The 27,792-nt window shown below is 63.8% G+C and overlaps 1 protein-coding gene across 1 annotated transcript; it reads right to left on the bottom strand.

Annotated features, from left to right (window-relative positions):
• Positions 1 to 9: 9 nt before the first annotated feature.
• On the bottom strand, positions 10 to 27,792 carry PFKL (phosphofructokinase, liver type). The gene is made up of 22 exons (XM_030806265.1): positions 27,642 to 27,792; positions 21,017 to 21,090; positions 16,602 to 16,679; positions 15,268 to 15,457; positions 14,420 to 14,585; positions 13,884 to 13,928; positions 13,539 to 13,647; positions 11,171 to 11,266; positions 10,981 to 11,073; positions 8,675 to 8,800; positions 7,857 to 7,921; positions 7,130 to 7,193; positions 5,404 to 5,550; positions 5,076 to 5,146; positions 4,229 to 4,316; positions 3,454 to 3,606; positions 2,722 to 2,886; positions 2,469 to 2,530; positions 2,120 to 2,231; positions 1,318 to 1,417; positions 1,115 to 1,220; positions 10 to 665 (listed from the first exon to the last, which is right to left on the bottom strand). The coding sequence occupies exons 1-22, from the start codon at positions 27,724 to 27,726 to the stop codon at positions 518 to 520; spliced, it is 2,343 nt and encodes a 780-aa protein (XP_030662125.1). The 5' UTR covers positions 27,727 to 27,792; the 3' UTR covers positions 10 to 517.

Raw genomic sequence — 27,792 nt, 5'->3', positions numbered from 1 at the left:
GGGCTGTGCTCTCCAGAGACGGATGCACCCCACAGTCAGGGTGAATTTATTTCTAGAAAAGGTGACAGGTGCTGCACGTGGGCAGGAGCAGGTCACAGTGAGGCAGGGCCAGGGGCATCCCCCTCTCAACACAACCCAGGCGCCAGCAGCCTACCGGCCAGGTAGGGCGAGGGCTAGCCCATGTAGTGAGCCCAGCGTGGGGAGACGTTGAGGGCCCATGGGGCGCCAAAGCCAGGGGGCAGCAGCCTCCAAACACCGACAGCGCCACGTCCCCTGGGCAGGCAGGTGGATGCCCCAGGGTGCTCTGTCCTCCTGCTGGAGGGCCTGGCAGGCTGGTCTCAAGACAGCAGCCCCAGGGAGGCCTGGCAGGTGGCCAGGGATAGAGGCAGGGGGTGGGCTGAACAGGGACGCAGCCCCCACCTGCCTGCAGGCTCCAGACACAACAGCCCAGGCCCCATCTGAGCCCTGGCGCTGCGGCTGGCATGGGAGGGGGCTGGGGAGGGGCGTGGGCACGGCCTCAGAAGCCCTTGTCCATGCTCAGGGTGTGGCGGGTCACGTGCTCCAGCTCCCCTGACACGTAGGCGGCCATACTGATGCGGTATTGCGCCAGCATCTTCAGCATGAGCCGCAGGCTCAGCCACCACTGCTCCCGCGGCATGCGGTGCCTGTGCAGGGCGGGGATGGGGGGATGATGGGGAGTCAGGGGTCAGGGCAGCTCTTCAGGCCACGCCCCCAGCCCCCCCACCCCGCCGACCCTGCGGCCTGTGCATGCCCCTCCCTCTAAACATCTCGATATCATGGAGCTGGGACGGGTCTGGGGTCCCCATCCCTCGGAGGCACAGCACAGAGTCAGCCGCAGCCGCCCTCAGGCGTGCCCACTCCTGGCTGCCCACTGTGCCCCCATGCCCACCCGAAAGTATCGCCCAGTGCTGCGCTCAGAAGACTTGGGCATGGTCCCTGCTCTCCACAGCCTGGCGGGGACCCGGGCGTGGGGGCCCAGGAGGCCTTGCGGGGTCAGGGTGCGCGTGGGGCTGGGCCTGGCACACCTGCCTCAGGGAAGGTCTGGGCCACCCCTCAGCCCCACCCGCCTCCACGAGGCTTCGGTGGAACTCACTCGAAATCAGTGTCTTTTTTGAGCTCAGTGACAGGGCTGAAGGCCACCGCCTTCTTCTTCAGGCCGATCACACAGGCCGAGTCTGGAGCATTGGCGAACACCCGTCCTGCAAACAGAGGCACGTGGCAGCCTCCACAGCCAGGCCCTGCCCCAGGGAGCCAGGGGAGGGCAGAGTGAGGCCTCGGGTCGCACCCACCACCTACCCTTGCGGTAAACCTCGCGCAGCTTCTCCGACAACCACAGCATGGCCTTCACCCCCAGCTTGGTCCCGTAGTTCCGGTCAAAGGGGGTTGGAGCGCCACCCTGGAAACGGGAGGCCGGTTCCTGGACTCCCCTGGGCTGCCTGGGCCAAGGAGAGGGGAGGCCCAACCCCAGTGCAGACAGGGTCCCCACGGGGAACCTCCCAGGCGGATTCTGACACCCATTCCTTCCAGCCCGTGCACAGTTCCCGTCTGTTCCCGATCGAGGACCCTGCCTCCTCTCTCCAGCTCCAAGTCCAGGCCAGAAGCTGCCTCCGAGGCCGGCAGTCGGCTGCCCCCTGGCCAAGTCAAGTGACTCCTGGGCCCTGCATCGGCAGCCGGTGGCCCCACCTCGGGCCCCATCACCTCGGGCCCCATGCCCAGCCACCCTGACTCCCTTTCCTGGCTCAGAAAACCCCAGGACGCGGGCTTCCTGCAGGGCCACCATAAGGCAGGGAGCAAACCAGGATCTAGGTGAGGGGCTCGGCGGAAGTGGCCACAGGAGGCCTGGCAGGGGTGGGGAGCTCGGCTCAGCTTGTGAATGCCCTGGCTTGGGCCCCGGCTCCAGCCCCAGCCCCACCCCTTCTTGGAATGAGACCTCACCTAGATACGGGCCTCGGTCCCCTCACTGGGGCAGGGCACACATGCCCGAGGGCCTGCCGGGAGTGCCCGTGGGTGCCCGTGAAGGCTGGGACCCCTGGGCCCAGGGACAGATGGTAGCAGGAAAGAGGGGCAGGCCTCTCAGAGCCTCACCCCTGCCCCACACCTGCTGCAGGTGGCCCAGGACGTTGGTCCTGCAGTCGAAGACGCCCTTGCCCTCTGATGAGTACAGATTGTACAGGAACTCTGTGGTGTAGTAGTCATGGCACTTCTCGTTCCTGAGAGGGACAGCAGGGCCTGAGTCAGCGGGGAACGAGTTCAGGTCTCCCCCAAATCCTGAGTCCCCGCTGGGCCAGGCCTGGGAGAGGGAGTGGCAGCTCCCAGGAAAGCGGCCCTCGCCCACCCTCTCCAAGGACCCCTCCTGCCTTCTCCTGCCCAGCCGCTCCTCAGCAGCCCCACCCCTAGCCCTGAGGGTTGGAAGCTCAGCTGTGGCCGGGGACCCATGGCAGCCTCACCGCAGCACCAGGCCCCTCTGAATGTCTGTCTTCATCTTCTCCGTCATGTGCTCCACGTTGACCTGCGGGAGGGGCGGACACGGATGAGCCAGAGGAGGGAATTCCAGGCTGACCAGCGATGCAGGGCCAGCAAGAGCACTGGGCTATGAGTCCCGCCTGCCCAGGCGCTGCCCTGCACTGGCCGGCCTGAGTGTCTGGGGCCCAGGCTGGCATGCCGGCGGGTCTGCTGCAGCAGGGGCTAGGCTGGGCTCACCTTTAAGTCATGGATGTTGAAAGGGTCTTCGAAGACGTAGGCGGCGTCGGCCCCCACAGCAATGCCAGTCACGGTGGCCAGGTAGCCACAGTAACCCCCCATGGTCTCCACAATGAACACACGGCGCTTGGTCCCCGAGGCGGACTGTTTGATGCGGTCACAGCTCTGGGGGACAAGGGGGGTCGGGGTCCTCCACGTGCCCACCCTTCCCTGCAGGCCGTGGGCATGGCTACCCTGCAGGGAGCCCTGTGTCTCCAAAGCCAGCCTGGGGCTGACGCACCCAGACAGCCAGCAGCACCAGGCTTGGGCCCACCTCCCACCTGGGCCCCACAGGACCAGGGTTCTCAACCAGGCGACCCCACCCCCCAAGGCACAGTGGACAGCGGCCTGCACACACACTGGCTGTGAGCGGGCAGGGGTGTCCCTGGCACCCTTGGACAGAGGCCAGGCACTGCTCTTAGACTACCCAGCACTGGGGCAGGGACACTCCCGCCTTAGTCTCCCCATCTGAGCTCGTCACAGTAGCGAGGAACAACGCAGGGCCCCCCTGGCCCTGGAAGTGGCTATGGCAGGGAGCTGAGCCCCTTCACCCGGGCCTGTGCCCCACAAACCCCAACCCTGGCAGCCCTCCCGGGTGCTCACCATGCACTGTCCCCTCCAGCAGCCTCCGTAGGCTCAGCCCCACCCCACAAGGGCCTGGGCATGGCAGGCAGGGGTCCAGGAGCCCCGTACCTCCATGGCGGCATTTACAGCAGTGTCGGAGCCCAGGCTGAAGTCGGTGCCAGGGACGTTGTTGCTGATGGTGGCTGGGATGACGCACATGACGATGCAGAGCTCCTCGTAGCGCCCGCGAGCCTCCACCAGCTGCAGCACCCCTTCATAGGCCTGCAGCAGTAGGGACGGGGGGCAGGTCAAAAACAGCACCAAGACCAGGGTGGGCCAGGGACAGGCTCTGCCAGCGGCCGCCCAGCCCTGCTCCCTGCCGACCTGCCACGTGCCCCGTGCTGGACGCCAGGACCCACCTGCTCAATCCCCTGGGGCTGGGCCAGGCAGTCAGCCTGGTGTCATCTCAGGACGCCTACCAGGGAAACTGGACTCTAATGAGGGTCAGGAGGCCCCTCCAACCCACTCTGACCCCAGATCCACTCCATGGAGGGCAAGGGGAAAGGGCTGTCACTTATTCATTATTTAGTGACAGCTTGCCCAGTGCCAGGACACCACGTAAGCGATGCCATCCAGCGCCTACACCTCGGCCTCCTCCGCCTCCCTTCTTTCTCGTCCTCCGGCTTCCGAGTCCCCTTCCTCCCCTGCCCCTCCCCAGCACCGGGGTTAATCGGAACCTTGTGAAGAACCCCCCCGAGCCCACACACCACACTTAAAACCCCGATCCTCTCAGCCGCTGCATCGGCCCAGCTGGCACACGGGTTTTCAGGACAGGCCCCCTCGGCGGGAGGACACCTTGGCTCTCTTGTGCCCCAGGGCTTTTTCGTCCGTGGGCAGCCCTCACCTCAAACCCGCCGACCACCAGCAGGGCATGGATACCATGGATGCGGATGTTCTCCACAATGGACTCCAGCTGGCCCTTGGGCAGGGTCCTGCAGTCAGAGACACAGCCGCGTGAACACGTAGCACCCGGGGACACGTGTCCAGATTGCATCTGATCACAGAAAGGCATTGCCTTGGCCGTTCCTCCGAGCCGGTCAGCAGTCACTGCAACGCCCTGGATGTGGCGCTGTGGCTCCACTCGGAGAGGGACACACACGCCCAGCGTGAGCCGCCTGGGCACCACTCAGCATCACCAGGCACCGGCCAGGCAACCGAGTGAACCCCCCACCCCCCTGGGCTCCCCATGGGAACCCCTTCCTGCCCGAGGCGTTCTCGCTCAACACTCAGTGGCAGGAGAGGATGCTTCCTCTGGCCCTTGCAGCCACTCAGTGGCTCAGGACTCAGCAACTTCCCCTGTAGTCACACAGGGTGACTGTGCCCACCCCATGCCCACGGAAGGGTCTAAGGCCCTGGGACAAAAGCCATCAGACAGGCCCACAGCCTCAGCCAGAGTGCTGACAGTGCAGGCTGCCTGGCCCGGCCAGGCAGGGACAGACGCTGGCTAGCTTCCTTGCCACAGAGAGCCCACCGTGGGCAAGGGGCCGCCAGAGCAGCCTGCCCTACACAGCTGAGCTCAGGCCAGGAAGCCCCAGGCAGGAGGCGTGAAGCCTGCTCTGGGCAGACCACCAGCAGGAAGAGGGGCCGAGCCCAGGGCCCCGGGCTGGGTTCCCCTTGCCGCCCCCACCTGCGGGGCCTGGATACTGCGCCTTGGCCCTCCTGCCCCCAGGTACCCGCAGCAGGCAGCTCACCTCTTGGTCCCCAGCATGGAGCCACCACGCCCCAACCAGCCGGCCACGTTGTACCAGCCTACTTCTTGCACCTGCCAGGAGGAGATGCAGCTTCAAGGGCCAGTCTGAGCCTCTGGTCAACTCCCCCCAGAGGTGGGCCTGTGCCCAGGGGCCAGCCAGTGTTGGGCATCATGCTGCAGACAGAGCTGAGTACCCAGGCCTGGGTGGGCACCGACACGCAGACCCAGGCCTCGGCCTCCACCTCCAGCAGCCAGCCTTCCACAGGAAACGCCCCAAGTCTGCATAGAGAAGGCCCAAGTCCTCGCTTGTTTGCCCCGGCTGGACCCACCTGACCCTTGGCTAGGCCTTCGAAGCCATCATGCACCACGTATACTGTGTGTCCGTGGGAGATGCCGGTCCGCACCGCCGAGCGCACAGCCGCGTTCATGCCAGCCGCCGGGGCCCCCACGTTCAGGATGGCCAGGGAGAAGTTAGACTTCAGAGAGAAAGGGAGACGAGCGTGAGGCACGGCCGAGGAGGGGACCCCCAACCTGCACAGGAGTCAGCAGGCCGGCAGGTTCTGGAAAAAGGGGCCAGGCCCTGCCACCAGCCTGGACACTGCCCAGCACACCCACTGCCCTGGGAATACGGTATCTGTTCTAATTCCAGAAGATTCTGGTGAAGACCAAAAGAGACATGGTGCAAGCCTGGCCCCCTGGCACGCAGGCAGCAGAGGAGGCAGAGGGGGCGAGCACCGTTGTGAAGCCAGGCTTGGGGCGGGAGCACAGGTCAGTGCCCACACAAGGGGCTGGCAGCGGGCGGGGGGGCAGGGGGTGCACAGCCACGAGTGAGGAAGGGGCCCTGACTATCGTGTTTTCTAGTAGCCATATTAAGGGAAGGGAAAAGACGTGGAGACAGTCCCATCAGGACTACAGTTAATTTAACCTGATGGACACAAAACCCCACTACGTCTATGTGAATCCAGTGATGGCCACCACCACCTCCCCTCCACCCCAGTGCTGAGGCTCTGAACCTGGCGCGCACCTGTCACATGCCGCACACCCCACTTGGCAGCAACCACACCCAAGGGCTCCACAGCCACATGGCCCCATTGAGTCCTGGTACGAGCCAGCCCTGCTGCCCACAAAGCCAGTCACGCCCCAGCCAGGTTCTGGGTTCATGGAGACCATGTTGCCCCACCACGGAGGGTGGAGCGCACTGACTGGCTCTGGGGATAAGCAGGAGGCTGGAGCAGCAGGGACACCCAAAGATGACCACGGAAGGGAAGACCAGACCCAGGCTGGGCCACGCTGTCCGCCCTGGCCTGCAGCTCCGGCTGTGGCTCAAGGGGCTTGGCAGCCAGGACCTCACTGGCCATGACTCTCTCTACAGGGCCCTCGTTGTCCCCCAGGACTTTAGAAACAAGCCATTTCATCCTTATTTTAGAGAGATCCCATTTCCTGAGGTTTTCAGCTGTTTGGGGACATTTTATTTTCAGAGTTTCACTCTTGTCGCCCGGGCTGGAGTGCAATGGCAGGATCTCGGCTCACTGCACCCTCCACCTCCCAAGTTCAAGCGATTCTCCTGCCTGAGCCTCCTGAGTAGCTGGCATTACAGGCATGTGCCACCACCACGCCCAGCTAATTTTTGTATTTTTAGTAGAGACGGAGTTTCGCCATGTTGGCCAGGCTGGTCTTGAACTCCTGACCTCAGGTGATCCGGCCACCTCAGCCTCCCAAAGTGCTGGGATTACAGGTGTGAGCCTGGCCACGGGGGACATTTTCTATACAATGGCTCCTCCTCTCCTGAGTTAAGCCTGTGGGCCTGACTTCATTTCCATCAACCACTGAGAAGCAACAGCCAGCCCTGCAGCCAGGGTCCCAGCCTCTGGGACCTGCCAGCCACAGTTGTGCCTGAGCCCAGGCAGAGGTCAAGCCCACCCTCCCTGCTCACAGCTCGGACCCCAGCAGGAGGGAAAGTGGGGGCAGGCGGGCCCAGCCACAGGGGCCAGCGTGAAGAGGCTGCAGAATAACCGAGCCCATTTCTCCCTCTGTGGGTGCTGCTCCCTGCCTCACCTTCTCCTTGGGGGGCTTCTGGTGGGCAAGGAGCTTGTAAATGTTCCAGTTGTTCTCGAAGCTCCTGGAAAGGATTCGGGTCACGCCATGCACAGCCCAGCAGCCCCACGGCACACAGCCACAGTGCAGCCGTGACAGAGCCCAGGAGGCTGGTCACAGGCACACGGCCCGATGGAAGCTCAGCCATGAGGCAGCAGACACCACGTATGCCAGGCAGGGCACCTTCCACAGAAGGTGAGAGACCCCCAACACGAGGCCACGCCAGCCCGTGCAGCAAAGCACGTGGCCGGCATCCAGCTCAAGGGAGGGTTGGCCAACTTGGTAGCGGGTGGGGGCACAGATGGGAAACCAGACGTCCAATCCAGCCTGACCCGGCCACCAGGATGCCTGCAGGAGAGCGGCACCCACACCCAACATCTGCCAGCCTTCCCAGCCCCCGCGGGGCCACCCCATGTCCTAGGCTTGCATCCACAGCTTCTCATCCCCTCGCCATGCCCAGATCCCTGTGTACTGGGCCCTGCCCATGCCACCGCCCAGGGTGTCCTGTGGCACCACACCTCCCAGCCCGCCTCCTGTACCACCCGCGGGCCCCTTCCTCCCTCGATCTTCAGACGCGGTGCCTAGAAGGATGACCCAGGCCAGGCGTGCACAGCGCCACCGCAGCACGTGCTGCCTGGCACCAGGACCCAGCCATGTAAGAGTGCAGGGGTCTGCTGAGGGGGCTTACCCACCACGGAGCTGGATGGCCTCATCAAACCTCTTGTCATCCATGGCTTTCTGCACTTCTTTGGTCTTAAGGAAGAGAAACAGAACACAGACTATGCGGTGCCCGGCCCACACACCCATGGCCACTGCCCCAGCCGGTGGGCCTGACGAGGGCAGATCTGGCCGGCATCTCCTGACCCTGGCCCAGGCCTGGCAGCCTCTCCCTAGGAACAGTGGTCCCCACCAAGGCCAGCTCCTCTGAGGCTGGCTGAGGCCAGGAGGCCCTACCCTGCCCCCAGCTGCCCTCCTCTCCTCCCAGCAGCTCCGGCTCCAGGCAGGGCCACTCTGCCCCAGTTGCAGGCCTCCAAACCCACTGAGCCAGGGCTGGACCAGCCCCCACACCCGGCCCCCTCGCCTCTACCCTCCCCGTACCTCCTCTCCCGGGTCCCTGCTCCAGCCACCCCAGTGTACCCCATCACCTGCCCGAGCTCCTCCCAGGGCTCTGCTCTGATCACCGGCCCCTCCTCCTCCAACCCATCGTAACCCCAACTCCCACCACTGCCCACAGAAGCTCAGTAGCCGTGGACCCCTGTGACTCCCCTGCTCACCAGGCTCCCTGCAGCTCCGACACGCCTCTTGGGGAATGTCCCAGGTCCCACGTCCCACTTGGGGATGTGCTCACACCCCTCCCCTCCCTAGAGACCTGGGATGCCCTGGGCCAGCCACGAGGCCCTGCCCTCCGGTGCTCACAGTGCTGGGACCCCCAGAGAGCAGTGGGGCCTGTGAGTGGGGACTGGGGAGAGGGGCCAGGTGGTTCTGATGGGGGGCCCCAGGGCTTACCATCTGCACACACTCCATGAGGGGCAGCCGCACTGACTGGTTCCCCGAGAGGGTGACCACGCAGGCCGGCGTGTCAGGCGTGGCTTCCAGCAGCGCCATCACCGCCTCCATGCCCATCTTGCTGCTCTGTGGGGAGGGGTTCAGGCTGACACACCCACTTGGTCCCTCTACCCCAAGCCACATGCCCATCCTCTGCAGATGCGCAAACCCCAGCTTCCAGAGCCCCCCACGCTGACGGAAACTTCCAGAACAGGTGGCACCAGAGATGGAAACGTGTCTGACCAGCATTCACGATGGCACGCTGGACACCGTTTCACAGAGTCCTCGCTGCCCTGCTGGGAGGCCCAGCCTGCACTGCGGGGTGCAGGGTGCCATGCAATGCGACCCACCCACCGTCGCTCGGTGCCATCGCTGGGCGCGCAGGGCAAGGGCGGGAGCCAGGTCCCCAGGGCCCCATCCACTGCGATGGTTCCTCCCGTGGAGGCCCTCATGTCGTGACTTCCCTGGTGTGTGTCCGCGCCGGCCAAGGGGCTGGGCAGTGGACACATCCAGGAGCTGCCCCCCAGGGACACACTGCAAAGGCAGGCCCCAGCCCCACCCCAGGAACCGGCCACAGTGGAAAAGAAAGCCAGGCCTGCGGCTGCCGTGGCCATCCCATGACCACCAGCGGCCGGCCCTGTAGCAGCCCAGCAGCTGCACCCCCAGGGCCACAGGTTTTTTCATCTTCCAAGTGAGGCACAGGCAGCACCTTATTCCAGGCGGTCTCTCTAGGACACTGTTTAGGGAGAGCAGCCTCGGAGACACCCCCCATGCAGGATGAGGCTCCTTGGAAAAGTCCAGGTTATCACTGCACGTGCTAGGGTCCCCTGGCCCCCTTCGCGGCACCCAGTGGGAATACGGGCTCAGGGAGCACAAGAACTCTTGACACTCTGGGTGACAGCTGCAGCTGGGGATGATCAACTGTCCTTTGTTTCGGAGCCGGCATTGGGCATCCGAGACACTGGCTGGAAAACCCGGCAGCCTGCAGGCTGGGAGCACGTGGCTGGCCTGGTCACAGCAGCGGCATTTCCGTCACCCAGGCTCAGCGGCGGCGGCGGCTGGCTTGCCCTGATGTCCCAGGCCTCTTACGAGGCTCTTCAGAGTGAGCCTGAGGCCTCACAGAGGGGACAGCAGCTGCCTGGCTAGGTCGGCAGGGTCCCTCCCTGAGGAAGCGTCCCCTCTGTAGAGTGGCCCTCGTCCAGCTCTGTGGGTTCCCTGGGAATGCTCGGCTCAGCACAGGAGTCACAGGGCCAGGTGCAGTCACAGGGCTGGGCGCAGTCACCTGGTCTCCCTCAGCACAAGCCCACCTGTCTGACAGTCTGTGGCCCTGCCTGAGAGGGTGACCACCCTCATACACAGGCATTTTGCCTACCATGGGGCCTGCCTGGCCCCAGACCCATTCCATCTGTCTCCAACTTGATTCCCATTTTGCAGAGGACAAAGTGACACCCAGCGGTGATCGGGACCAAGGACGGTGAGCCAGGCCAGACCCCGAATGCTCCCTCCCGGCACCAGCTCCCCAGACTGTGATGCCGCCAGACCCCGAATGCTCCCTCCCAGCACCAGCTCCCCAGACTGTGATGCCGCCAGACCCCGAATGCTCCCTCCCGGCACCAGCTCCCCAGACTGTGATGCCGCCAGACCCCGAATGCTCCCTCCCGGCACCAGCTCCCCAGGCTGTGATGCCGCCAGACCCGAATGCTCCCTCCCGGCACCAGCTCCCCAGACTGTGATGCCGCCAGACCCCGAATGCTCCCTCCCAGCACCAGCTCCCCAGACTGTGATGCCGCAGGCACCACCCTCTGCCCACCCAGCCCCTCTCCCAGGGCCTACCCCTGGCCCTGACTGCTGCCACCTTGGGCTGGCAGGGGGTGGGGGGCAGAACGGCCGGGAGGCACAGGCTGGTGGGGAGCCTCCCATGGTCCCCAGGTCTGAGTTCCCTACGCCTGCAGGGGAATGGATAAGCCAGGCCTCAGTCTCCCCCAGGAGGAGCAACAGCTTGAGGGAACACCCACTACACACCCACACTGACACACCCACACACACTGACACACACACCGAGGACCAGACACACACAGACACACTCACAAGGACCAGGCATCCCCCACGCATACACCCCCACACACAGCCATGGACACTCACCCACAGCCACATGGACACAGTGCACGTGCCACGCTCGCGTGCACACTGCCCACACACACACACACACACACACACACACCACGCTTACCCACGCACGTACGCAGGGCAGGGTGGCGGCCACTTACCAGGACTCGGTCGAAGGCAGAGGGCGTCCCTCCCCGTTGCACGTGGCCCAGCACAGTTACGCGGGTGTCGAAGCCCAGTCTCTGAACCACCAGCTGCAGGACAGTGGGAAGGACCAGCCCTGAGCCCCAGCCCACACGGCCTAGAGGAGCAGGGGGTCTGCCCAGTGGCCACCCCCAGGCCCACACGCACGTCCTTCACGTAGCTGGATGAGATGGGCTTCCCGTTGCGGTCAATGGCACCCTCAGCAATAATGATGATGTTCAGCCGGGACCCAAGGCTCCGAGTCTGGGTCAAAGACATGACAGGGCTCAGCTGCCAGGCAGGGAAGCCTGCCCCGGACACAGCCCCCAGGCGCCAGGAGCCCTCCCTGGGGCCACCATCCCCAACCCACGTCGGCCAGGGCACCACCCCCACCCAGCAGGAGGAAAGCAGGCCCGGAGCACGAGGGCAGAGATGAGGCTGGGCCCACTAGGACCCCCGCCCTCCAGGAGGTGGTGCCCGTAAGCCTGGGAAGGGCAGCAGGGGAGGAAGGGGGCCCTCGGGGCTGGGCCCAGCACACACACGCTGGAGCTGGGCCCTTGTGTCTGGTGAAGGCTTCCAGGCAGGAAGACACACAGGGCTGCCACTCCACGGGGCACAGGGCAGAGGGGCCTGCCCGGGCTAGCCTGGGCCACTTGGGGCCCCTGTGAGCTTCCATCTGCTCATCCTTACAACCAGGGACCTCACATCGCTGGCACCAGCCAGGGCTCCCCGGACACCCTGCACCCTGAAGCCACTGTGGGTCCACACTGGTGCACATAGGACACACCGTCCCCTCTGCCAGCCTCAGGCTGCTGCCTCAGCACCACACACCAGCCTCGGCCCAGCTCTCTGGGAACTGAAAGGGCTTTCCAGCTGTCCACTTCAACGACCTAGCCAACATTTGTGGGACTCGCTCTGAGCCACAAGCCCCATGTTTGCCCACCACGGGCCACAAAGCCTCCTACAGGGACAGGGTTGGAGCAGCTCAGACAGGGCCCGGGTGCGGTGGGAGTGGAGGGCTACCTGGAGGAGGTGGCGCCAGTGCAGGTGAGGTCAGACACCCGGAAGATGGGCTGCAGGTCCCACAGGAGAGCTGCGCCACCCTCCCTGCCCCAGTGCACCCTGGGTGGTGGGCAGGGTGGGAACCCGCACGTTATAGGAGGAAACAGACTCAGCGAGGGCCTGAGCTGCTCACACAGAGCAGGAAGGAAGCAGGTGGGCCGGCCTTGCATCCAGGCCACTTCCAGGAGGGCCCGACCTGAGTCACAGACATAAGCTAAGGCCGAGGTCACCACTGCAGCTGGGACCCCCGGGGTGAAGTCCCTGCCCTAGGAGAGCAGGCCCCTCATAGGACCCGCACCTCGGGCCAGCCTCGCCTGTTGGGCTCCGTCTCCCCCTGGCCCCTAGGCTCCATTGGGGAAGGTTCTAGAAGCCAGGTCATTACCCACGGCCTCTCCCACTGCCCTCGGCAGCGCTATACAGCCACGCGGAGGTGGAACCAGTGTCCACACAAATGGGAGTGACGCTGCCACCTTCACATGGGGACAGGGATACCGTGTCAGCCCCAGACCCACCCTCTGCCCCCAGGGCTGGTTCCAGTGGTCCTGCCTCAGCCTCAGCGCACAGACGACAAAGCTAGAGCCACGGGGGCCCCTGGGCTTGCCCTGCATGGTCGGGTATGGGCGGAGGACAGCCTGAATGGCCCGTGCCTCTGGTCCACCATTGAGCCCCGCCCCACCGAGGGGCTGACCTGTCCTAGTTGAGGGGTCTCAGGGTCCACAGGGCAGTGTCAGCCTGTTCTAGGCCAGAGCCCCCAACTCCACCCCTCAAGGGAACCAGAGGGCGGCATTCCAAGCACCCCCACTCCAGACACACCCCTCCCCGCCAGGCACCCCCCATCCCTCCCAGAGGCGGTCTTGGCCTCCCAGAAGCCTCCCCACTCTCTCCTGCTTCCAGGACCTCCTGTCCACTCTGTGGCTACAGCCACTTTCCGACACATCTTTCCAGGCTAGAACCCACCCCCGGGCCCTGACTGCCCTCAGGGGAAGGCCCTGCTCTCCACCTGGCCCAGCTCCTGGCCTTGCCGCCCCAGGGCCCTGCCGTCTGGACCTCACAACCAACCACCTCCCACTGGCCCAGGCTCAGCAGTCCCACCCCAGGAAGCAGCCTCACCGAGGTCCCCACACTGACCACAGAGCTGAGCCTGGGGCGGCGGTGGCCTGAGTGACCCTCTCCACCTCCTGCCCACTGGGGGCAGGACCACAGGTGCCTCACGGAGGTCAGCCCCGTAGCCCCCCACTCCTTGTGCGTCCCGCCCCGAGGGGCACCTGCAGCTGCTGATGATCCAATAAGTGATAGATGAGTTGGTCAAAGCTGGTCCCAAAACCCCAGGGGCGCTACCCAGTGCCCCAGGACACCTGCGGCCCCACCCAGTGCTCCAGGACACCTGCGGCCCCACCCAGTGCCCCAGGACACCTGCGGCCCCACCCAGTGCCCCAGGACACCTGCAGCCCCTAGCAGGCTGGACGGCACCCACCTCACCCAGCCTCTCGCACATGAAGTTCTCCCAGCCGTCCTCAGGCGGAGCCTCGGGGATGAACAGCCAGTCGGCCCCCGAGGCCAGTGCAGATACCAGCGCCAGGTACCTGGAGGGACGAGCGCCTGCCTGCTCAGGACCCCCACCCAGTCTTTGAGGGGAGCTTCCCCTTACCCAGAGGTTCGACTCTGGGCCACAGCTTCTCTGTCTCTCCCGGCCCCCACCCGGCTCTCTCACACCCCACCCATGGTGTTAACTGAGCCCTAGAATAAATATGCCACACCTGTCGCTGCGGTCCCCAGCAGCACCCGGCCCACCCCAGCCGGCCAGGAAGCCCCTCCTCACCCGCAGTGCCGGCCCATCACTTCCAGCACGAAGGTCCTCTGGTGGCTGTGGAGATGGAACAGGAGGGATGCATCAGTGCCAGCCACACAGCCCTGCCGGCCCGATTCCCTGCGGGGTGCTCAAGGGACCCACTGGATGGAGAGGCAGGCAGGGGACAGCCCCTTCTCACGCCCAGGCTCTGAGCGAAAAGATACCTTGGGTTCCTTCCAGCCTTTGGGCTGGTTTCGACTGCTCCAAGGCTGAGGGTCATTTGCCGAGCCCAGGCCTGGCCAGCCCAGGACTTCCTTTGGGGGCGTCACACCCCAGGGCAAGCAGCTGCCCCTCAGAAGGGGCTGCACAAAGGCCCCCCGCAGCCTGGCAGAGTGGGAGTGGAGCCCGCTGTGCGTTCCCCCAGCTGGGGGCTGAGGGCGGCTGGCCTGGATGCCGGGGGCTACCAGAGTCCGCTGCCCTTGCGGATGGCTGTCACCCTGAGACCACCTCACCACCGTGCGGGGAGGAGGGGCCCTGAGCTGGCCGCTGGCGCCAGCCTCACTCACCTCTGGGCAGTGGTGGTGATGGCATCGATGACCTCCATGATGCGGTGGAGGGCCGAGTCCGTGCCAATGGTCATGTCGGTGCCGCAGAAGTCGTTATCGATGGAGCCCACTAGGCCGGCGATGTTCAGGTGCGAGTAGGTCCGGGCCGCAGTCTCTGAAATCTTACCTGGGCCAGGAGCAGCGGGAGGGCCTGGCTGAGGCTCCACTGGCCCCACCACAGGGCCAGAGACCCCTGTCCTGCCACCCTTTCCCCCGCATCCCAGGCGTGCAGCCTGGCAGGGGCCCCGCAGTTCCAGGCTCAGCCTCCTCCTGCCTGGAACCCTGTGGCAGCACAGCCGGATCCACTGGGGCCAAGTGCAGACGAGGGACCTCTGGGGTGCCTTGCAGAGCGGCCAAGGCCTCGCCTCAGGGTCCCCCACACGAGGGACATGGAACAGACACGGCTCCGAGAGGCCACTTTTCAAGCAGCAATCTCGGGACTCTGTGTCTTATGTCACCCCGGTTTTAACTCTATTTCTGCAAACTGTGACCACGCCTGTCCAGAATCTCCCTCGGATCAATCCCAGAGAAGACTTGTCCACGCCTCGTAGGGTGAGCGACGCCGGCCTCCACCAGCCCAGGCACTGCCTGAGTCCCCTCCTTCAGGCCTGAGCACTGACCTCCATCTCTGGGAGACCTCCGAGCTCGCGCTGGCAGACGCCACTCCTCCCCGGCCAGCCGCCAGACAGCCACTCCTCTGCCTCGGGGTACCCAGGACTCCCTCCTCCCTCTGTCCCGCCCATTCCCATGCCTGGCAGCAGCGGCAAAACAAAACCCCAGGGCATCCAGTGCACCAGGCACAGACCCACCTTCCGCCACCAGCTCCTCCAGCAGGCTGCCCCACTCGCTGCGGAAGATGTTGGCACCCGTGAGGCTGCCATCCCCGCCAATGACGCACAGGTTGGTGATGCCATGCTGGACCAGGTTGTAGGCTGCTGCCCGGCGCCCCTCCCTGGTGGTAAAGGCCTTGCAGCGAGCGCTGCCAATGATAGTGCCACCCTGCAAGAAGAGGCCAGAACCTTCAGGAGAGATGGCAGGCGGCAGACAGCCCCTGGGATCATCGGAGGGACCCCAGGATGGGGCAGCAAGGGGACCGGCAGACCCTGCAGAGTGAGAGGCAGAAGCCCCGGGGTCTCTGGAAACCTGAGGTGGCCCTACCTCCCTGGGCCTCTCTCCTTGGAGAGACAAAGAGGAGGACAATGTCCGTCCCGGCCCGGGCTCGGGAAGCCCAAAGGTAACAGAGTGGAAGGCTTTGGAGACCGGAAAGCACAGTACACACAAGCATAGGCTGCCACACACAGGCCCTGTACCAACGCAGGGAACTGGCCGGGGCCTCCAGGGCACGAGCCTCAGCAGCTCCAGGTGTGCTCACGCGGCCCCTCATAGCCAGCCTCAGCCAGGGCTCCTCCAGGACCCAGCACGGCCACGTCTCCCGGCCCTCCTGGCCCTTGGCAACCCCATGACCCTGCGACCCAACAATTCCATGGCAGCAGATGACAGGGTTGGCCCGAACCTGAGCCCCTGTGCGATGGGACACGTGTGTGTGTGACTCTGAGTACACATGTCTGTATGTTTCTGTATCTGTGTACCTGTGTGCGCATCTGTGTGTCTACGTGTGTATCTGTGTATTTATGTGTCTGCATGTGTCTATCCATGTGTCTGTGTGCATCTGTGTGTGTGTGCACGTCTGTGTGTCTGTGTGTGTGCACGTCTGTGTGTCTGTCTGTGTGTATCTGTGCACGCGTCTGTGTCTGTGTGCACGCCTGTGTGTGCACGGGTGTGTGTGTGCATGCGCCTGTGTGTGCACGGGTGTGTGTGTGCATGCGCCTGTGTGTGTGCATCTGTGTGTGTGTGCACGTCTGTGTGTCTGTCTGTGTGTATCTGTGCACGCGTCTGTGTCTGTGTGCACGCCTGTGTGTGCACGGGTGTGTGTGTGCATGCGCCTGTGTGTGCGTGCATCTGTGTGTGTGTGCGTGTCTGTGTGCATGTCTGTGTGTGTGTGCGTGTCTGTGTGCCTGTCTGTGTGTCTGTGCATGTGTCTGTGCACATCTGTCTCTGTGCATGTGTCTGTGTGTGCAGGTCTGTCTCTGTGTGTCTGTCTGCGAGTCCGTGTGTAACATGCATCTGCGTTCCCAGGCCTCACCAGCTGGATGATGTTGGAGACGCTCAGCCAGTTGGCCTGCTTGATGTTCTCACCTCCCTCCACGAGGCCCTCATAGCCCTGAAATCAAGAGCGGGGCAGGCATGAGATAGGGGACCCCATGGCAGCCGGCAGCATGTGGTTGGGAGCAGGATTTTCACCCCAGCAGCAGAAAGCAGGACCGGGGTGCTGACTGTGAGGCCCCACCATCATCCCAGGGCCTGGGGTAATGGGGTCTGGGTGCCCCCCAGGAGGGCTCCAGACATCCTCTGCACAGCTGGTGAGTCCGTGTGTCCCGGGGCGTGACTCCCGTGGCAAGCACTTTGGTGCAGGGGCCTGTCTGAGCTCCCTCACCCCACCCAGATCCACACAGGCAAGTTCAGCACCCAAAGGCCCCAGCGGAGCCCGCCATCCAGCTCCTGAGGGTGCATCCTAGGTCTGCCTGTTCTGAAGTCCTAGAAATGACACCGTAGAGGTTGCTGTGTGTGGCTCCTTCTGTCCCCCCTGGAGTCCTCCCGGGCACGCGGCCGGCAGGCTGTACGGTGCATGCTCCTGCTGTGTGGCGGCCGCGTGAACAGCCCAGCCTACCATCTGCTCACCAGAGCGGGCAGCTGAGAACACACACACCTCCCTACAGGCAGGCCCCTGCCCGAGGGGGCTCCTGGGTCCAGTGGACCCGAGTGGCCATCGCCTGTAAGGCCAGCAACACCCCAGGCAGGGGCTCCTCCGGGCTCCGCGTCCCGCCACGCTGGCCACACTGGGCCTTCCATCCAGTGCCGTGGATCTGCCCCTCGTGCGGTTCTACCTGGGATTTCCCAGCTGGCACCTGCACAGCCTCCACACCACGTGCCTGTTTCCTACTGCACGGCCAGCCCTTTCTTGTTGTTTGAGGGGAGGGACACTCATGACTGCATTTCACTAAGGGTGTGGAGAAGAGAAGGGCGGCCTCCTCCGTGCAGCCCCGGTCCCTCCATGGCATCAGCAGCCTTCTCCAGGCCGTGAGGTGAAGCAGTGGAGCAGCCATTCCTCGGCTGGGGCTGATGCCAGCTCAGCTGTGGGCTTCTGCTCCTCCCTCTGCCTCCTCCCCAACCGGGTGCCAGGGCCCTGGAGACCAGGAGGGCAAGTGCCTCAACCAGGCAGGGGGTCAAGGGACAGTGCACGCTGCAGGGCGCGTGAACGTCCCCACTCTGGCCATGGCGGGCACCCAGCCTGACGGCCTCCCTTCCCCACCAGCTCAGCTGGGGGACAGGTGCCCCTGCGCCATCTCAGGGGCTGATCTGAGGGACTACAGAGCTACTTCCTCCAGCTCAGGCCAGGCCAGCCTGGCCCCTCTGGTTGTACCAGCCCTGAGCTAGGAACAAGGAAAACAGGAAAATGATTCCAAACCCACAGCCCCACCTGAGCAGGAGGCCACCAAACACAGATCTGTCTGCAAAACTCAGGATCCAATACAGAGCCCAGGTGCCAGCCAGGCCCCTGCCCCACTAGGCAGAGGGACAGGCAGGTGTGGCCAGCCCAGCAGTCCCCAGAGCCCCCACAAGGCCAGTGGCTCAGGTCTGCTGGAATCAGTCTCACAGACACAACTTCCTCCTACCCTTGGAACCTTCTAGAAGCGGTTTGCCCCCCTCTACCCACTTTGTTTCCGTATCTGTCCTCCTAGGCGGAGCTCACCTTCCCCTCCTTCCCCTCTAGCCCCGCCCCCTCCTCTCACTCCTGCAGGCCTGGACCCCGCCCCTCCTCTCACCCTTGCAGGCCTGGACCCCGCCCCTCCTCTCACCCCTGCAGACCTGGACCCCGCCCCCTCCTCTCACCCCTGCAGGCCTGGACCCAGGCTCAGGGCCCTCCCTGCTGCGCTGTGGGCTCTCCTGGGGGGGATAAGAGCAGCCTGTTCCGAGCCCTCCTTTGTGTCAGAACTTGAGAAGGGTTTTCACCTCCAAGGCCACCCTCCCTTTCCGCCCTAACAACAGCCCCAAGGAGAAGGGATCGGTCTCCCTGCTGAAGGAAGCCAACGCTGGGGGCTCAGAAACCCAAATGCTGTCTGATGTGAACTGACGCAGCCGCAGGTCTCCCTGACCTCCCCCTTCTGCCTCTCGACCCTCTGCCTCCTCCAAGCTCAGGATGCAGCTGCTCCCTGAGGCCCCCGTATCTGCCTAAAGCCCACAGCTGCTGCAGAAAGGAACAGTGACGGCCAGTCCCCTCCCTGAGTTTCCATGCACTGAGGTCATCGCAGGAAGAAAGACCTGTGTCTGCCAACACACCTGGGCAGGTGGTCACCAGGACAAACAGATGCTGTCCAAGCCCATTGAATCCCCTAAAAACCATTCATGGCCGGGCGCGGTGGCTCACGCCCGTAATCCCAGCACTTTGGGAGGCAGAGGCGAGTGGATCACCAGAGGCCAGGAGTTCAAGACCAGCCTGGCCAACATGGTGAAACCCCATCTCTACTAACAATACAAAAAACAGCTGGGCGTGGTGGTGGGTGCCTGTAATCCCAGTACTCAGGAGGCTGAGGCAGGAGAATTGCTTGAACCTGGGAGGTGGAGGTTGCAGTGAGCCAAGATTGTACCGCTGCACTCCAGCCTGGGCAACAGAATGAGACTCTGTCTCCAAAAAAAAAAAAAAATTCCTACCCCCCTAGAATCATCCAGGCTGCCCATGCCCCTTTCCCCTGGGAGGAGGGCAGGTCAGCATCTTCGCCCTACCTCTCCACGCCTGTTCACAGTGAATGCCAGCACCTCTGCCCTATTAATCTGCCTTTGGCAAGTGGATTTTTCCAAGAACCTTCACAGGACGGAGGGGAAGTCTTCCCTGGGCCGCTATACCAGAATGTCTCACATCAAAATCTGCCTCTTAGATATGGATGTTTCTGAGCTAAAGCCCACTAGGCAGCAGGTTCAGGGAAGCTCTCAGCCTTGCCTCCCTTCGAGAGGAAAGCAGCACACAGCATCCCAAGACTAAGGCTCCTCCTGTTCCCGCCCGGACAGGATGTAAATGCCCCTCGCAACCCTCAGGACCCAGAGACAGCCCCAGGACCCGTGCCTACCCCTTCATTCCTTTTCCCATAAACTCACCCTCCTGCATTCCCCCACCTCCGAGGGCCTCACACTGTGTCCCCATACCCCTCGGCTTCTCCATGCGCACTGGTCTCTGCTGGGCTCTGCAGAAGCCAGGACTCTTAGGAACAGCAAAGTGCCTCTTGTCCCCTTTTCCAGGACACACTCTGCACCGATGAACCTGTTTTCTGTCTTTTCCCACAGGAGTCTTTCCCAACCACAAATGTGTGGGGGCTCAGGAAAACCCTAATTTCTCCCCTTTGCCACTTAGAAGAAGAAACTGAAGGTCAAGCAGGTGGCAGGAGGGGTTTGTAGGGACACAGCCCAGCCTGCCTAGAGAGGCCCCACACCCAGCTCCCCAGGGCTCTGAGACCTGCTTCCTAATCCAATACTGGCAGGACCCCAGCCCCACCCCAGCCTGGCCGCAGGGAGAAGACGGGCCAGCACAGCCTGCCCACTCGCTCATTCATTCACAGGGTCCTGCAGAGGGAGGGCTGGGCAGGCTGCTGTTCCCTGGGGCCAAGATGGGGGAACTGAGACCCAGGGCGGTGAGCAGTGAGCCGAGCAGTGAGCCGGGTGGGGCTGAGTGCCTGGGGCTGCAGAGCTGGGGTTGCCACATTTTATGTAAACAGCTACATATTACATAAAAAGTGGCAACAAAATAACAAAAGGCCTTGTCTTGTGGAAAACCACCTGACAAGGCAAGAATGCAGCCTGTGAGTGCGTGGTGTGGCCCAAGTGTGTGAATGCGCCTGTGTGTGCGCACGTGTGAGTGCAAGTGTGGGTGTGTAAATACCCAGGACGGAGGGCGAGCCCCAAATCTCCCACGGGGACTGGGGCTGAGGCAGTGGGGCATCTGCTGCTCCTACGGGAACACAATGAACATGGACGCAGCAGAGCTGCTGCTAGGGGCTGTTCCCCGGGTTTGGGTGGTGAGGCAGGAGGCTGGGGAGGACAAGGGCAGAGGCGGTGAGGTCCCTGGTCCTCATTCACAGAGGCCTCAGGGCGGGACAAGGGCCAGGCTGGGGAACACCAGGCAGGGGTGTGGTGGGTGGGGCCTGGCCCGTCAGCGATCACTGTAGGAAGGGCCTATGCTCCCTCTCCACCCAGCTCCTTCCCTGCCCCCAGGCCCTGAGCCTCCAGCCGGGCTGGGCTGAGTCCCAAGGCAGCAGGTCTTCTCTTCTTTCTGCAGATGCCTCTGGCCTGGCCCCCAAGCTCCCCCTCACACTCCCCAAGACCACATACCCGTCAGCTCCTCCAGGCCAGGACCACCCCGTCTCCCAGGGTGACCCACACAGAACACACCTCGGCATGCGCCTCAGGAGGCCCCACTCCCTGCACACACACAGCCCACCTTGGCCTTACCTCGTAGATGAGGAAGACTTTGGCACCCACATAAATGCCCATGCGCGTCACAGCCCGGACAGCAGCGTTCATGCCTGTGGAGGTCAGGGCACACCTGTCAGTCCCACGCTGAGACGCAAGGCCCTGGACACCCTCCCCATCTCAGAAGACAAGGGGGTCGGGGAGGCCTGGACACCCTGTCCATCTCAGAGGGGGGGTGGTGGGGGAAGGCCGTGGTCGCCCTCCCCATCTCAGAGGGCAGGGGGTAGGGAAGGCCTGGTCACCCTCCCCATCTCAGAAGGCACCAGGCCAGGAAACCTGAGGACCAGCCCTGGGCCCCCGGGTGGAGGCTCGGGTGAACCCAGCAGGCTCTAGGCTTCAGCTTCCGAGCACCTGGAGTATGGTGCCTAGAGATAAACTGGGAGCATCCCATGCAGGGCGTGGCAACCAGGCGTGTGTGGGTGTCCCGAACTCCACACCCCGCCACCCCAACCTCTGCCATGGAGCCCCCACACTCACAGGCCACGGGGCCAGGCCTTGACCACAGAGCAGGATAAAAAGTGGGGCAGGTGGAAAAGGGGCTGGCACCTCCCACACCGGCCCCCACCCCAGACATTCAGGCTGCAGCACGGGGATGGAGGAGCCGGGGAGCACCTCTGGGCACTGAGGAAAGCGCTCGCTGGAATGCCCATGGGCTCCTTCCTCCGCAATGAGACAGGGGACTGAGAACAGAGCCCCTCCGGCCTCAGCCACCCAGGGGACAGCACTGCCCTGCCCCAGGGCCTCAGGGACCCTCACCCCCCAGCCTGGACATGACGCTGGTGCCACCAGGCTCTGAGGTCACTTCCTCTTTCCTGTCCCCTTGCCCTCGGCTCCCAGGACTGCAGTGAAAGAAATAGCCCGTCCCGGCGGGGGCCTTAACAAAGCCGGTTTCCTGGAGAGGGACATTAACAGAGGCGGCGGCAGGCAGGAAACGCTGGTGCCAATGTACCTCACACCTTCTTCCTGAGAGCCCCCATCTCAAAAGATATCCACGACTTCATACAAAAGGGGCAGCCAAGACCACCTAATCTTCAGAGAGGAGGAAACCCATGCCGGCGGCCGGGGTCCCCCTCCGAGTGAGGTCTGGGGCCGTGTAACAGGCCTGAGCTTGCCCTTGCCCCTGGGACCAGCCCTGCTCTTCCTGCCTCCCTCCCGGCATCCGTACCATGCCATCCATCCCTAAGCCATGCGGGTCCTCTGTCCCCAAGCCTCGTGCCCCTCAAAAGCCCCTGCCCTCCACCCCCGAGCACTCGCAGAGGCGGGAGGTGCTGACTTGCCGGGGGCTCCTGCTCAAGCCTCAGCAGCTCCCTTGAACACGGAGACCCCCATGAGACGACTCTCGACCTCTACCCTGGTTACACATGCTTCGCATCCGCTCTCCAGCTTGGCGTGGGGCTCAGCAGGAGGGAGCAGGTGTGAGGTGAGGTGCCACACCTTGAGAAACCCCAGGGATCGGCACACTGTTCCCACGTAGCAGCCAGAATATCTGCCACCATCCCCACACTACAGGAATCCAACGAGGTCCCAGAGGGAGGGTGAGGGACCTTCCACAGCCCAGCAGGTGGCAGCAGAGCCAGGACTCACCCAGACCCATCCTCAGGTTCAGTAGGTGGCGCTCTCCCCACCCAGCAGCCAGGGGATCCCAACAGGGGTGCTACAGCCAAGCCCGGCAGCCATCCAGGAGGAAGGGGCACAGACGTCAGAACAGGCAGAGCACAGAGCCTGCAGGGAACTGGAGCTGCCCACACTGGCAGCTTCTCCACTTGAGCAAGCAACCCCGTCTCTAAAGGAACAGTGCCTCCCTCACATCCCCACACAGATGGGAGCGCGGCTGCTACAGCTGAAACCAGGGCGGGAACCCAGCAAGCATCCCACACACCCCCAGAAAGCCAAGCCCCCCAGACAGACAGCCGAGCTCCCCTAGAAAGACAGCCGAGCCCCCCAGAAAGACAGCCGAGTCCCCTCAGACAGCCGAGCCCCCCCAGACAGCTGAGCCCCCCCGACAGCCAAGCCCCCTCAAAACAGACAGCCGAGCTCCCCCAGAAAGACAGCCGAGCCCCTCCAGACAGACAGCCGAGCCCCTCCAGACAGACAGCCAAGCCCCCAGACAGCCAAGCCCCCCCCAGACAGCCAAGCCCCCCCAGACAGCCAAGCCCCCTCAAAACAGACAGCCGAGCCTCCCAGACAGCCGAGCCCCCCGACACTGAGCCCCCCAGACAGCCAAGCCTCCCCCGAAAGACAGCCGAGCCCCCCGACACTGAGCCCCCCAGACAGCCAAGCCTCCCCCGAAAGACAGCCGAGCCCCCCCCAGACAGCTGAGCCACCCCAACACCTGACAACCAAAAACAGTCAGCAGAGCCAAGTCCTGCTGCCTGAAGCTGAGTGTCCAAGGCGGTGCTGTGACTACAGGCTCCCTGTCCCCCACCCTCACTGGAGTTGGGGGCAGTGAGGGAGATCCACTCAGCCACAGCTGGCCGAAGCTAAGCCTCTGTCCCTCCCTCGCCCTCCCTGCAGACCCGGTCCCACCACAGGTCCAAGCCCACCTCTGGCAGGCAGCAGCCGAGGCAGGGCAAGGAGAGGGCAGGAGCAGCGCACCCAGGCCACCGTCCAACCACAAGGCCTCTCTGGTCTCCCCAGCTCCAGGCGGAGTCAGTGTGCCACTGGGAGGGTCAGCCCAGGGTCACAGCCATCTCAGCAGCTGGCCTGGTGGGCTTGTCAAGGGGCCTGGGAACAGCAAAGGGGCCCCAGGGTCAGGGGTCAGCGAGGGTGCCCCTCGCTTCCAAATGTCTTCAGGGTGCTCTGCAAAATAAAACCTGCTTTGACGCCCAGAGACAATGAAGCTGCCAAAACCCAGCTTTGTGCTGAGCCCTTGGGAGGAGAACAAAGTGGCCATGTCACACGGCCACTTTGTTGTTGGGACTGGATTTTAGAACGGGACTGGAACGGGACATGTCCTGGATTTTAGAACGGGACTGGCTGCGGCCTGAAGGAATAAATTTTCTCTGTCAACCTCATTGGAAGCTGTAATCTTCAAAAGACCTTTTTAATGGCCCTTTAATCGGCTCTTCTTTCTCAAAATAAACCTCGCGCAGCAGTCGCGGACACCACACAGTCAGAGGACAGGCAGGACAGTGGGCCTGCCGCTGCCTACCAGCAGGTGATAGCCACCCTTGCCCAGGAAAAAGGCTGGAACAAACTCGATGTCTGAGGTTGGTGTGCTGGCTCCCCGTGACCTTTCCTCACCATTAGCTCCTGGGCAAGAAAGCAGTGAGCATGAAATGGTCGCAAAGTTTAATGATCAGCTAAGGACGTAAGCATGAGCCTGAAGGCTCCAAACAGGACACCATGTCAGGGAGGCGTGGCGGGCCAGGAAGCTAAGTCCTCACCTGCGATAACAGGAAACCAAGGTCCAAACACGCCGGCCAGGGAAAGGCAGGGCACAGTGTCCTGCAGGGGCCGGGAGGGGGCACTAGACAAACGGCCCAGAGAATTAAAAGTGCCCAGGCCAGGGCGAGATGAAGGTGGGCACAGGCAGGCCGGGCTGTTTTTTTTTTGTTTGTTTGTTTGTTTGTTTTGAGACAGAGTCTCGTTCTGTCACCCATGCTGGAGTGCAGTGGCAGGATCTTGGCTCACTGCAACCTCTGCCTCCCCGGTTCAAGCGATTCTCCTGCCTCTGCCTCCCGAGTAGCTGGGACTACAGGCGTGCACCACCACGCCTGGCTGATTTTTGGGGCTTTTTCTTTGTTTTTTGAAACAGAGTCTTGCTCTGTCACCCAGGCTAGAGTGCAGTGGCTCGATCTCAGCTCACTGCAACCTCCACCTCCTAGTTCAAGCGATTCTCCTGCCTCAGCCTCCGGAGTAGCGGGGATTACAGATGCGCGCCACCATGCCCAGATAACTTTTTGCATTTTTAGTAGAGATGAGGTTTCACCATGTCAGCCAGGATGGTCTTGAACTCCTAACCTCAGGTGATCCACCCGCCTCAGCCTCCCAAAGTGCTGGAATTACAGGCGTGAGCCACCGCGCCCGGCCTGTTTCAAGTCTTCTAGCTACCTCTGCACAGGTTATTGTGCAAAGAGACATCCCTGAACAACGCCCTCCCCTGCTTGACAACACGGACCCCAGGCCAACAGGAAAGGCGTGACCCAGAGCCACACAGGACAGGACTTGTGGGCTGGCTAGAAGGAACTTGCAAGGTGGCCTGTCTTGTCCCCAACCCCCCTTTTCACAGAAGGGAAAATCAAGGCCCAAGAAGTCCCAGGACTGGGCAACACTGGCAGGGTGGTGAGGCTGGCTGTTCCATACATCCAACAAACGCAGACTTCAGCATCGGGGCAGAAAGTGCCTCCCAGTCCCCGCTCTCCTGCTGTCCGGCTGACACGGAGGGCACAGAGAAGGCCACACTAGGCCACGGGCTTCCCCTCGACCAGGGTCAGCCTTTCTAGGAAGGCAGTGGGGCCCCAAGAAGAAAAACAGAGCACCCACCATGGGGAGCCACACGGCAGCAGCAGTGGTGGCCAGGGAGAGCCCCGCAGACTGCTTCTCAGAACTCATGAAACAGAAGGACCCTGGTTCTGCCCAGAATGTCAGTTCCTCCCAACCTACTCGCCCCCGATCATCCTCCACGAATCAGCCCCAGCCCTGAACTGGGGAAGTGTGTGGAGTCCTCCTCCCTTGCAGAAAACCACCTGTTCCCTGTCCACGCACGGGAGCTCGCATACAGAGACGCTGCAGCTGCCCAGGGCTTGGGAAGGGAGGACATTTGCAGAGGAAGGCACAGACCCAGCTGGGATGCCATGATCGGCCAGCAGGTGCACTGTGGGCACCCTCCCAGCTGCAGCCAGGAAGCGCTGCCCACCCCATATCAGGCACTGGGGCCAAGCTGGGCAGTCGGCACCCCCAGCTCAGACGGAGATGGGAGGCCCACCCAGCCAGCCTGTCCACAGGGCCAGGAGGGGCCTCCCATCTCCAGATCCTCCACCAGCATCCAGAACTGCCTGTCTGTCACCCTGGGTGCCCCTCTCCGCTGGCCCAAGAACCACCTGCCAGGCTGGCCCTTCAGCAACCTCCAGTGAGCCCCCCTTCTCTGTTCAGTCTGTGCATGGGGTGGCAGGGGGTGGGGGGGGAAGTGCCACCTCGGGCTCTGAACCTTCCCAACCCTCCGCTGCTGCTGCTCCCACTTTGCAGACAAGGAAGCTGGTTGGGGACCCTCTGTGTTTCAGGCAGTCACAGGTGGGCTCTGGGGCTTTGCCAGCCTCACCAAGAAAGCGCCTCCCTGGCGGGCAGGCAGGCCGGCCCCGCAGCAACGTGTCTGCCCTCCAGACTCGGGGTCTTTCTTGTCTAATTTCATGGGATGGAGCTTCCCCAGTTCACCCTCCAAGGCCATGGGCCTCCTCTCCCACCTGGGCCCACAACCCACCAGGCCACGCTCCAGGACACTGCCAGTGGCCGGCAACAAGCAGCAGCTCCCACTCTTGCCACAGCTGTGAGAAGGGCGGGCGGGCAGCCACCACAGGCCTGGCTCAGCCAGGTCTGAAGGAGCCCCCTCTGCAGGCCGGGGTTCAGACAGTGACACCCATGAGCCACTCCTGCCTCCCTGGCTTGGTCCCGGTCAAGGCCCGCTTCCTTCTCGCCTCTTCCTGGCTTTCAGATAGGGAAAAGGAGGGTCAGATGCCTGAAGCTGGGTGGGGGTGTGTGTCCGCATTTTCTCAACCATTTTCTGAACTCTAAAAGACCAGACCCCGCTGCACAGTCTTGGGGTGCTGGCTGGGCCCCTTCCCAACCCAGCACCTCACTTCTGGTCTCCTAAATCCTCTCCTCTCTCCTCCTGAGGGTTAGGGTAGGTGGCGTCCTGTGCCACAGGTGCCACACTGGACATGTCAGGCCAGAGACACTGGAGGCCGGCAGTGGGCAGGACCGGGCCTCCAGGAGGGAGCGTGGGAGGATACCACGCCCTCAGGCCGGACCCCCACCCAGCTCTGCCAAGTTCCAGTCCCCACCACCTGGGGCCTCCCCAGTACCCCTGCAAAAAGGGTGACAACGGGGCTTTGCTCAATGCCCCGGGCAGCTCATCTCCCCACCGCCCTCTTCCTCAGCTAGATCCACACGAAGGCGGCCGCGAGGGCCCCGAGGAGGAGGCGCGGTCCGGGGGTGAGTCCGCCCCCGCCCAGCCGGGAGGAGGTCCCGGAAGCCCGCAGTCGGGCGCCGGCCCTCGGGAGGCACCGGGTCCCCAGGTCGCTTCAGAACCAGGAAGGGCCAGGCTCTGGGGGCGGCGGGACCGGCGCCCTCCGCTCACGTGGCCTCGGGGAATCCTCGGGGGTCCCGCCCCGCGGCCCAGAGTCGGACACACCCCGGGGCAGGGCGCGGGCGGTGCCAAGACCCAGGCGGAGGCCGAGAACGTGGCCGGCCGCACGTAGGCCGGAGACCGCGCCGGGGAGGAGCGGGGGACAGACCCGGGGCAGGAGGCCAGGGCGGGAGGCCGGGGCTGGAGGGAGGACGGCCGGCCCGAGACCCGGGTCCCAGGGCTCGGCGGGCGCTCCAGAGGGGCCGGGGCGGAGGCGCCCTCCCCACCCTGCACCGCAACGCGGCCGGGACCCCCGCCCACCTTGCGCGTCGCCGCCGCTGGTCAGGACGCCGATGGCCTTGCCCGCGCCCGACGCCCGCAGCTTCTCCAGGTCCACCGCGGCCATGGCGGCGGCCGAGACCCGGGCCCAGCTCACACTCCCGCCGCCTGCGCCGCGTCGCCGTCCCCGTCC

The sequence above is a fragment of the Nomascus leucogenys genome, chromosome 25, assembly GCF_006542625.1.
Source record: "Nomascus leucogenys isolate Asia chromosome 25, Asia_NLE_v1, whole genome shotgun sequence".
NCBI classification, from domain to species: domain Eukaryota; kingdom Metazoa; phylum Chordata; class Mammalia; order Primates; family Hylobatidae; genus Nomascus; species Nomascus leucogenys.
This window is presented reverse-complemented; position numbering and strand designations above follow the sequence as displayed.

What these genes read in the sequence shown, in the direction of transcription:
- PFKL (XM_030806265.1), bottom strand. Translation starts at nt 27,726, where the DNA reads ATGGCCGCGGTGGACCTGGAGAAGCTGCGGGCGTCGGGCGCGGGCAAG. An exon ending in TCCATGCTGGGGACCAAGAG is followed by an intron (nt 4,317 to 5,075) that starts GTGAGCTGCCTG and finishes CTCTGACTGCAG; the next exon opens with GACCCTGCCCAAGGGCCAGC. An exon ending in GCGCGAGGTTTACCGCAAGG is followed by an intron (nt 1,221 to 1,317) that starts GTAGGTGGTGGG and finishes CTCTGTTTGCAG; the next exon opens with GACGGGTGTTCGCCAATGCT.